At 40.0% G+C, this 12,500-nt stretch overlaps 1 protein-coding gene across 1 annotated transcript in view; it reads right to left on the reverse strand.

The window, feature by feature from the left end:
• Window positions 1-12,500, reverse strand: part of LOC143030166 (uncharacterized) — a 36,956-nt gene that overhangs the window by 16,134 nt on the left and 8,322 nt on the right. Inside the window, exon 3 of the mRNA XM_076193328.1 lies at window positions 5,860-6,026. Coding sequence (XP_076049443.1) covers window positions 5,860-6,026 — 167 coding nt within the window. The remainder of the gene's footprint in view (window positions 1-5,859; window positions 6,027-12,500) is intronic.

The raw sequence follows: 12,500 nt of genomic DNA on the forward strand, positions 1-12,500 counted from the left end.
CCAGAGATGTTGATGACTTTCTTTTAGAAGAAAATTATTTAGCAGAAGTGGCGCCTGTGGAGGAGTCTGATAATAACCTTTTTAATGGTGGAGTCAGGTTTGCAGATAATTCAAGTGGAGCCGATGATGAAGGGATTGAAGCTGTTGATACAGATCCTGAAATGGAAACAGAAAATTTTAGCATATTGCATAATTTATAAATGAATAAATAAATGAATGAATACAGTGTGATTTAGGCTACTTTTGAGTACAATAGTTATTTTTTTAGATAATGATCATATTCACACAAGCCACTAATTTATTTGGAAATAATTAAAACAGGATATGAAATAGGTGGGCTTGGAATTCAGCCCTCACAGGATTCAGTCCACTTTTAAATTCACTAAAAATAATGGGTTAGTTGGGTTAGGTTAGGCTAAATCCCATTGTGCTGAATCCCATGTGGGCTGAATTCAAATGGAACCGATGAAATATATTACACAATGCTGAATGAAATGAATAAAAATCATGTAGGCCCCAAAGTTGAGTGGATACAGTATATTATAGTGATATAGTCATTACCCAAATCTAGAAGTAATGAAGTTGAAGTATCATCTCTTTAGGCCTTCACATTTTTATTGCACATGCTCTCCATTGTTCACCAAATTTATATAGTTGCGTATGAAAAGGGAGAAATGCACACAATATAAGTAAGATTATATACCTGGGTCATCAATTTCTTCTTCTGTATGCTGTGGCTGACCTTGGCATTTATCTCTGTGAGATTTTAATCTTGATACAATGCCCTGTAGTTCCTGGCTGCAGTCTTTGCATTCAGCTCGGTACCCTTTGTCAGAAGTTGTTGGTAGTTTTTCGAAATAATTCCAGACAGGATAATTTTTTCTGCATGAAGGAACCACTCTGCCAGGTTCAGAAGACATCCTTCCTGGTTGATTCCAAAGCAGCAACTGACTCAGTGAGAAGCTGTTTACCTAGAACAAGTTTCAACAAGAATCTTATTGAAACTTGTTGTGGGCTGCACAGTGATATATACATGTAGGCTTATACCGTTCCTTGTATACTTGTGGCAAATCTATGTAACACTGCTCCTTATATTGATATGCTAAAAATGTCCTTTAGCAATCAGATCGCATATCAGATAGCAATCCCACAATATTTAAAATCTATAAGAAAAATCTATTTAAATCAAATAAATCTGATTTAAATAAAAAATATATATTTTTTATATTTTTTAAAAAGATAAAAAAAAAAAAAAAAAATTGCCAACCCTGGTGTCCACTAACCTCATACAATAATACCTGTTAAGTCCGGCTAAAATTGGCATTTCAAAGCATAACAGTGCCTTAAAAATAGTTTCTTATTTCACTATAAAAGTTTATATTAACTTATACTGCATTGAATAAGTCAATAGTTGATATATTTGTCCTATATACAATGTTAGGTTTCTAGTTTTGATACAATTGTCCAATATAGAATGTTAGGTTACAAAGAAAGCAATGGCCTCCGCTAGTGGAGCCAGGAATCTTGGTGCGCACGTCCTGTGTAATAGTAGTCCTTGATATATATATATATACATATATATATGTGTATATACATATATATATACATATATATATTATATGTATGTATATATATACATATGTATACATATATATATATATATATATATGTATATATATATATATATATATATATATATATATATATACGTATATATGTGTGTTTTTATATATATATATACATGTATATATATGTATATGTATATATATATATATATATATATATATATATATATATATGTACATACGTATATCTTCTCACCTTCTCACGATACACCAGGTAGGGTCAGTGCCCTGTCAGTTGTGTTGCCTCACGAAACTTCTCCACCAGGTACGATCTTCGTAAAGTTCCTCTTCTTCCACACTTTCTATTGTTGATCCTATCGCTTCAATTGCTTCCCTCACTCCATCTCTCCATCTCTTCCTGGGTCTTCCTACCGGCCTCTTTCCTCTTGGATTCCATTGATAATATTTAACAGGGTACCTTTCTTGACTCACCCTCATGATGTGTCCATACCATCTCAGTTTACTTCTTTCTACAAATTCTAATATTAATTCGATGTCCTGTTCATCTCTGATATCCTCATTTCTTAAGTGATCTCTTCTTGTTACTCCCTTTATCAATCGCAACATTCTCATCTCTGCTGCCTGTATCTTGCTCTTTAATTTCATTGTTAGTGTCTTGGTCTCTGAGCCATATGTTAATACTGGTCTTAGTATCGTCTTATATATGATGACTTTAACTTTTGATGGTATGAGTCTGTCTTTTAGTAGTGGATACATTAATCTTAGATTATTTGTATATTTTTCGATTCTGCTTGTTATTCCTTTCTCCATATAAAACCTCTCATTAATTGAACTCCCAAGTACTGAAAGTCTTCCACTTGTTTCAATTGTATTCCATCTATTTCTATCTCAATATCATCTCTCTCTCTCTCCACCATCATTACTTTAGTTTTATTTGCATTTATTATCATTCTTGCTTTTTTCAATTCTTCATTCCATGCATTCAGGGTATGTGTGTTTATATATATATATATATATATATATATATATATATATATATACATACATATATATACACACACATATTTTCGAGTTCTCTTCAGCGCTGGACGCACTGTCCAAGACTCAGCAATTTTCCGCATCCTCCAGCAACCAGTAAAAGTGGAAGTGGACAATAAATCCAACATCGAAGAGACCATCAAGATCACTGAACAGCTGAAAAGTGGAAAAGCACGAGAAGTTGATGGGATACCACCAGAGATCTGGAAGCATGGAGGTCAGCCGCTGCACAGCAAATTCCACGAGTTCTTAGTCTGCTGCTGGGAGCTGTAAACTCCCATAAGATTTCCAGGATGCAGTCATTATCAATCTGCACAAGAACAAAGGGAAAAAAATCAGACTACTCTATTGGGGAATTACTTTGCTTTCCATCGCTGGAAAAATTCTAGCAAACAGACTTGTACCAGCCATCGCTGAAGAGCTCCTTTCAGAGAGCCAGTATGGTTTTAGGTCCAACAAGATCACTACAGGCATGGTGTTTCTCTCCAGGCAACTCAAGGATCGACGAGAGCAGAATAGAAGACTGTATGTAATGTTTGTCGACCTGACCAAAGCGTTCTACACCGTAAGCAGAAAAGGAATGCGGTAAATCATAGAATGATTCGTTTGTCCCCCAAAAAATTCCTCAGAATTTTTATCCAGCTCCATGAAGATCAACATGGATAAGTCAGACACAACAGCGAGCTCTCCTAGTCCTTCTAAATCGTCAACGGCGTGAAACAGGGCTATGTCTTGACACCGACTCTTCACAATTTTCTTCAGCATGATGCTGAAACAGGCCACTGAAGATCTTGACGAGGAAGATGATGTCTACGTTCGCTGTCGAACTGACGACATTTTGTTCATTCTCAGGCGTTTACAGGTACACACGAAGACCCTGGAGCAGCTGATCCGCGACTTCCTCTTCGCCGATGACACTGCCATCGTTGCTCATACGGAGAGAGTACTGTATCTCTTGACATCCTGCTCTGCAGAGGATGCTCATCTTTTTGGACTCGAGGTTAGTATGAAGAAGAATGAAGTCCTACATCAGCCTCCACCTCTGGAAGAGTACCGCCCTCTTCACATCACCATTGGCGAGACTGAATTAAAGACAGTTCATCAATTCATTTACCTGGTGTGCACCATCACTATATATATAAATATATAGATATATATATATATATATATATATATATATATATATATATATATATGTGTGTGTGTGTGTGTGTGTGTGTGTGTGTGTGTGTGTGTGTGTGTGTGTGTGTGTGTGTGTGTGTGTGTGTGCATATATATATATATATATATATATATATGTGTGTGTGTGTGTGTGTGTATGTATACATATACTGTATTGGTCTCTCCATAATTAATTACGAAAGCTTGCAATTCTAATAATTAATATTCCAGGATCGATTCAGAGAACATAAAAGAAAAATATAATTTGATTTATTGAAGTTATAATAATAGGTGTGGGGCAGACCCACTTGCTGTTTTTGTTATTTAACCTGTTGAGTTAATATGTCTGCCTTGATGCGGAGCTTGATCTTCGTGGTTGGTTTCGTATTTGCAGGTTCGGTCCGTCTTCTTACAAGTTCGGTTTATCTTCTTTTTCTTTCTTGAGTTGTTTGATTGTTTGATGTTGTTTGTGAGTCATGTATTTTTTGTTAGTGTGTTAGTTTTTTTTAATGTTTATGACTGTTTCTTCCTATTTTATAGGTTTTGCCGTCTATGGGGCAGGTTATGTGTTCATAGGTGATGGGGGAGGGTCTTCAATTCTAAACGTCGTATCCATTTTTTTTTTTTTTTTTTTGCATTTTTTTTTTTTTTATTCCATTTTGGTCTGACGACTAGTGGTATTTGTTACAGTTTATTGTTAGGGGAGGGTAGTGATATCTATTTTGTCATACTCATTGTTTTTCTCTTACCTGCCTTTACAGAGTACACAGAGCCAGAGCATTAGGGTTGCCAAATACCGCTATGGAATGGGACTGGTTCCTAATGTTTTTAGGTAAGATTCAGGCCTACATAACATAAACCTTTACATATACATTTGAATATACTTATACATATACATATACATATACATATACATATACATATACATATACATATACATATACATATGCATATACATATACATACACATATACATATACATGTACATATACATATACATGTACATATACATATACATATACATATACTTATACATATACATATACATGCATATAAATATGCATATACATATACATATACATATACATATACATATACTTTCTAAACAGAAATGTAGTAGCACATTTGTGTGTAATATACATATACATATATATATACATATATATATATATATACATATATATATGTATATACATGTACATATACATGTACATGTACATATACATATACTCTACATATACATATACATATGTATACATATAAATATACATATGCATATGCATATACATATACATATACATACTGTATACATATACATATAAACATGCATATACATATACATATACATATACATATACATATACATATACATACATATAAATATGCATATACATATACATATACATAAACATATACATATACATATACATATACATATACATGTACATGTACATGTACATGTACATGTACATATATATATACATATAAATATGCATATACATATACACATACATATACATATGCATATATATATATATATATATATATATATATATACATATATATATATACATATACATATGCATATACATATACATATGCATATACACATATATATACATATACACATACATATACATATACATATACATATATTTCAAAACCATGCAGCAAAACAGGCAGCACAAGCGACATGAAGATTTAGATTTTTGCCCTGTATGAATATCGAGAACAACATATACTCTGGTTGACCGAGGCCATAACACCATGGGCCATATTACTATGAATTCTATAAACCTTCATGCAATTATAAATGTTAATAACCATTAAACTCCGATGACAAGATTCTTGTCATTTGGTCAAATAAAACAAAAAATCATAAAACACCAAAATGTTTGATCAAACACCAGAAAAATATGAAGTCAGTCCTCGCTTCGCATGAGGACTGACTTCATATTTTTCTGGTGTTTGATCAAACATTTTGGTGTTTTATGATTTTTTGTTTTATTTGACCAAATGACAAGAATCTTGTCATCGGAGTTTAATGGGCTGATAACCATTTTGTTATTCAAACCTGAGACTGAATGCGAACAGAAGCACCACTCTCCTCCCTCGATGCCCGCGAAGAAATATCCGTACCCAGCACAATTAGCGATACACATCTCCACTGTCAAGCCGGGAGTCGGTTGCCCGATAAAGGAGGGTTCCAAAGCGTTCTCCCGAAGACATGTAGACGCAGCTCTGGCAACAAAAAATGCAGGTTAGATTTAAAATGGTTCTCCCCCACTCTTCTTAAGGCAGTCATTATTACCCTACGAGTTTATTCCTTTGGTGAAAAATCACACAGTGACTCTCAGGCTGGTCTAGGGTCCACAGATCCCAGAACGGTGCAGACCATGTTTGGATTAATGACAATATATATAAGGAAACTGCAATGATAGCAATTAGTTAACAACTACACATAGAATTACAGTTACAGGACCTAAAAAATCTGAAAATGTAATTTATATAAAATCTTATCTATGGGCTATACAGGGTGGCCCCCACCTAAGTGCGAACCATTGAGAGATCTTAACAGCATTTCTTTTATTAGATAGAATAGAAAATCTATATGATAAACATGTATTTTAACTTTTTATAAATCATATATATATATATATATATATGAGAGACTCTAGGAGGCCAACGTGCAGAAATTGAAACGTGGTACGGCCAAGGACTCGAACTTAGGCTAGTATGTGACAAGTGTTAGTGACTTAGCCGATTGCGCCATCGGCTAATTCACTAACAATTGTCACGTGCTAGCCTAGGTTCGAGTCCTTGGCCGTACCACCTTCCAATTTCTGCATGTTGTCCTCCTCGAGTTTCTCTCGATGTTGATGGCTTAGAATTAAGGTATATATATATATATATATATATATATATATATATATATATATATATATATATATATATACATACATACACAATGAATGGTTCCCAGTGATCAATTAATATCTCTCTTGATAGCGTATTGGGTGACGTCAAAGTAACTTTGTTACGGATTAGCTGGGTTCGAATCCTCGGCTCGTCTACGTTTCAATTTCCAACGGATCCCTCCTTCGAGCGATTCTCAGTCTCGCTTGCGATGGTACGGAATTAAAAGTGATATGTGGTTGAAAACGATATATATATATATATATATATATATATATATATATAATTTTTTTTTTTTTTTTTTTTTTTAAGTTACACTTATGTGGGCCACCCAGTATATTCAGGATTCAAAAGATCAAACAATCTGACTTCTTAAATAACATAATCTCGTTTTTAACTGTGGTTAGAATTTTGCTCGTGTATTTTGTCGTTATAGCTAGAACATGAAATATTTCTTTGTCGCGGCTCGTGCCGCTTAAATTCTTCTTATCGGCTTAAGAAACCTGCACAGCGAAGCTATAGCGATAATCCCATACCACACTCCTGGTCATATGGTCATTTCCCGAAGGTTGAGTGTGGTTTGAATTTTCCGCCAAAATCATCGGAAATTTAAAATTCCCGGCTCTGTGCAGGCATGCGCATTGTCGACCCCACCTCCCCCTCCCTATCCCCTCCCTTCTTACCCGGCTAGCTCGAGCCGGACGTCGCGTCACTTCAATGAGAAATGAAGGCTTTGCCTGTGGGAGGAGGGAGGGACCCTAAATCTGTGCAGGTTTCTTAAGCCGATAAGAAGAATTTAAGCGGCACGAGCCGCGACAAAGAAATATTATCGGCTGAAAGAAACCTGCACAGCGAAGCTATGCATGAGACGAGGACAGGTGGGAGGAGAGGTGAAGCCTGAATCAAACCGTTATTACGTGTGTCTTTCCTATGGGAGACTTATTCATTTTATCACTCAGTAGAGGGGAGACAGAAACGTCAAGTACCCACGCCGAAGAATGTGACATGCACAACATTGCACTGTTCACACAATGCGTAAATTATACGAAATTTGTATCCTGTTCAACGGTTCCTGGCCCCTCCCCACTCCTCGGTCGCCCTTTGCCCCCTCCACTTTTTTGAGATGAGAGGGGTGAAGCCGTTTCCATGGCGACACATGGGACAGGGGCGACCGAGTGGTAGAGACACCGTGTCCCCAAGGGAGTCGTCGATGTCCAGTCCCTAGGTCCCGCACCCGCTCCACAGAGTGGGTGCGGAGAAACTCCAGCGACCGGCGTAGGGCCCCCGACCGAAGCCAGGGACGCAACAACCTGTGGAGTGCTGAGGGTATCGGCCCGGGCAGGTCACGCGGGAGAAGCAGTATGCTCCTGTCGACCTCCCGTACCAGCCGTCGGCGCCCCAAGCGGCTCAGTGGAAGGGCCGGGGTCGCGAAGTTGAGGCCCCCCCCCCCCGCCACCGAAGGAGGGAGGACGTGCGAGAGAAGCACGCTCTTTTGGCGCAGGGGAGCACCCGAAGGACGCTGACTGTGTCCCACTCAATCCCGAGCCAATAAAGTCTCTGTGTGGGAGCAAGGGCAGACCCGTCCCAGTCCACCCCGAACTCCACGTCCGCCAACACACTCAGAGCCACTGAGATGTCGGCCGATGCACCCTCCCCGGTGGGCAAATGCATCAACTAGCCGTCTAGGAACATGAGTGTGGAGACGCTTGCTTCCGTCCAATGTACGCCTACCACTCTCACTAGTTTCGTGAAGATCCTCGGGGTAAGCGAGAAACCGAAAGGGAGTATGCGAGGCCAAGTTCGTTTCCGAGCGACCTCGTCCGTGGGCGTTAGTCAAGAGGCTTCGTCCTGGGTGAAGACGTTCCCTGAGCGTCTCCCACGAAGACGGGCCTGGACCCTCGGTATGTATCCAACTCACCCCAAGTCTTCCCGCGGGAAGTTCTCGAAGCCCGTGGCGAGCGTCTTCATCCAATAGTGTGCTATGGCAATTTGTGACGTCTCATCACCCACAAGCGGACTTCTATATGTTTAATACCTAGTGACATCATGTGATTATACTGTGACGTCACCGGATTGATCATGGCGCCATAGGATCGTCTCGTGACGTCACAGGGACACAAATTGACGTCATAGGACTACATGGTGACGTCAATTTATCACAATGACGTCATCTTATCATACCGTGACATCACTGAGTCACAGTGAGCGTTGAAATAAATTTTGACATGGTAAAATTCTGGACCATCATGACTGTAGATTAAATTAAGTTGAATAGGAAAAGTCATGTTCATTTCGACCTAAGTCACAGTGAGCGTCGAAATTAATTTTAACATGGTAAAATTCTCGACCATCATGACTGTAGATTAAATTAAGTTGAATAGGAAAAGTCATGTTCATGTTGACCTGAGTCACAGTGGGCGTTGAATTAGTTTAACATGGTAAAATTCTTGACCATCATGACTACAGATTAGCTTAAGTTGAATAGGAAAAGTCATGGTCATTTCGACCTAAGTCACAGTGAGCGTCGAAATTAATTTTAACATGGTAAAATTCTCGACCATCATGACTGTAGATTAGCTCAAGTTGAATAGGAAAAGTCATGGTCATTTCGACCTGAGTCACAGTGAGCGTTGAAATTAATTTCAACATGGTAAAGTTCTTGACCATCATGACTATAGATTAGCTTAAGTTGAATAGGAGAAGTCATGTCCATTTCGACCTGTTTTTTTTTTTTTTTCCAAGGTCAAGGCATTTTATGTAATACCTAGCACTTTGCGCCAACTTAAACTGTACTATTTAAAACTGATTTTCCTCTTCTCATTACACTAAATGATTGTAGTTTCTTTGAACTAATTTATACTCATTTTAACTAACACTAGACTCCCTAAGTCTAAAGTTCTTTTGTGTTTTACTTGGGGGTGGAACATCAGGTAAGTCATCTTTAAACTCAAGCCAAGTGAAGTTGATAAGAGGTTGGCTGTGGCTCATGAGAAGGGCTGGGTGTTTTTTTTTTTTTTTTTTTTTTTTTTTTTTTTTTTTTTTTTTAGAAACCTGGAAGGAGGGTGGTGCCGTGAGGCGTTAGAAGACCATTGAAGCTCGGAGGTATGGGGCTGCCGAGGCCTGATGATCCTCGGGGAGCCACCCTCCGTATCATAAGACACGTCCCCTTGTCCTCCAAGAGGCCCGGGTTCTTACCACGGACGACTTGAGGACGTATGGGGAACGGAGTACGAGTGGAAAAGGTCAAAGTCTACGCCTAGGGCCTGACAAAGAAAGTTATAAGGCGTTAAAGGACCATTATTGGTCGAAGGTATGGGGCTGCCGAGGCCTGATGACCCTCGGGGCGTCACCCTCCGTATCATAGGACACGTCCCCTTGTCCTCCGAGAGGCCCGGATTCTTACCACGTACGACTCGAAGACGTATGGGGAACGGATTACGAGTGGAAAAGGTCAAAGCCTACGACTAGGGCCTCACAAAGGGAGCCATTAAGGCGTTAGAGGACCATTATTGGTCGGATGTATGGGGCTGCCGAGAGGCCTGATGACCCTCGGGGGCACCCCCTCCGTACCATAGGACACGTCCCCCTCTCTTCCGAGAGGCCCGGGTTCTTACCGCGGACGACCCGAAGACGTATGGGGAACGGATTACGATCGTATAAGGTCAAAGTCTACGCCTAGGGCCTGACGAAGCAAGCTATGAGGCTGTTAGAGGACCATTGATGACCGGAGGTTTGGGGCTGCCGAGAGGCCTGATGACCCTGGGGGGCGCCACACTCCGTACCATAAGACACGTCCCCCTGTCTTCAAAGAGGCCCGGGTTCTTACCACGGACGGCCTGGAGACGGGGACGTATTGCGATCGTATATGGTCAAAGTCTACGCCTAGGGCCTGATACAAACCGTGAGGCAATAGAGGACCGATGATGGTCAGAGGTATGGCGCTGCCGAGAGGCCTGATGACCCTGGGGGGCGCCACACTCCGTACCATAAGACACGTCCCCCCCCGTCTTCAAAGAGGCCCGGGTTCTTACCACGGACGGCCTGGAGACGGGGACGTATTGCGATCGTATATGGTCAAAGTCTACGCCTAGGGCCTGAAACAAACCGTGAGGCAATAGAGGACCGATGATGGTCGGAGGTATGGCGCTGCCGAGAGGCCTGATGACCCTGGGGGGCGCCACCCTCCGTACCATAAGACACGTCCCCCTGTCTTCCGAGAGGCCCGGGTTCTTACCACGGACGGCCTGAAGACGGGGACGGATTGCGATCGTATATGGTCAAAGTCTACGCCTAGGGCCTGATACAAACCGTGAGGCAATAGAGGACCGATGATGGTCAGAGGTATGGCGCTGCCGATAGGCCTGATGACCCTGGGGGGCGCCACACTCCGTACCATAAGACACGTCCCCTGTCCTCCGAGAGGACCCGGGTTGTTTACCAGGGACGGCTCGAAGACGGGGACGGATTGTGCTCGTATAAAATCAAAGTCGAAGAATGAGACAAACCAGCAGCCAAGCGGAAAGCGATAAAACTAACAGACGATTAACCAGCAGGAAACGGGACCGCCTGCTCCCATGTGGGCAGCGAGTTAACCACTCGGTCCCGTTTCCGCGATCTAAGTGACGCGACGTCCGGCTCGAGCTAGCCGGGTAAGAAGGGAGGGGATAGGGAGGGGGAGGTGGGGTCGACAATGCGCATGCCTGCACAGAGCCGGGAATTTTAAATTTCCGATGATTTTGGCGGAAAATTCAAACCACACTCAACCTTCGGGAAATGACCATATGACCAGGAGTGTGGTATGGGATTATCGCTATAGCTTCGCTGTGCAGGTTTCTTTCAGCCGATAATAAACACTATTATCGTAATTGTTTATTATTTTCAATAGTAAGCTACAGATATAACAATCAGTCGGAGTTGTTTAAATGTCAAAATTACGGTTATGATTACTTCTTGATCCAACCCTAATACAAACCGAAAACTATAGTTGACTTACGAAAAGCTAAATGTAGTGATCATATTCGTGTGCTTTTTCTGTTCAGTTCTTCAAACTTTATAAATATTTTTAACATTATAAAAAATTTGCGTCTTGATAATGTGTTAACAATAAATAAGATGTATAAAGTTAACATGCACAAGCAGAGCCAATCGCAATACGACATTGTCAGAAAATATTAGCATAAACGACAAATATTGTTTCACTCACCTTTAGTATTTATTTTCAATAGTTTGTTTCATGACACACAGCAAGGGTTCACCAAAGATAGATTGTGTGTAGATAATCTTGTATCCTTTGACATTAACATCTACAATTATAGTTACGTTGATATTTACCTTGACTTTAGCAAAGCGTTCTTCTAAATAAAACAAAATCCGTTGACAAAGGAGGAAAAATGTTTGAATAAATTAGAACATGGATTAGTGACAGAAAACAGCGGTAGCATTTCTAGTAGTTCCTCATACCTTGGTTTTTGGGTCCTTTATTGTTTATCATGTATATAAATGACTTGGACAATAAAATTGATATAGATGTTAGTAAGTTTGTAAGACACTAAGGACGCCATAATAGGTCCGGGGAAGACACTGGGATACTGCAAGAAGATCCTTGTAAATTGTTTGCATAGTCGGTGAGATGGCAAATGGACTTCAATATCTCAAAGTGCTGTGTATTAAACGTAGATTTACAGAACCCAGCAAATAGGTATAGCTTAGATAACACCATATAAAACAGAATGTAAAAAGGAAACAATGTTTTAATGCAAGGAATAACGCTAACGAGGCATTAGGATTTATTGCAAGGAC

This window comes from Oratosquilla oratoria, chromosome 12 (genome assembly GCF_046742065.1).
Source record: "Oratosquilla oratoria isolate Oo_2021 chromosome 12, ASM4674206v1, whole genome shotgun sequence".
In the NCBI taxonomy this organism is placed as follows: domain Eukaryota; kingdom Metazoa; phylum Arthropoda; class Malacostraca; order Stomatopoda; family Squillidae; genus Oratosquilla; species Oratosquilla oratoria.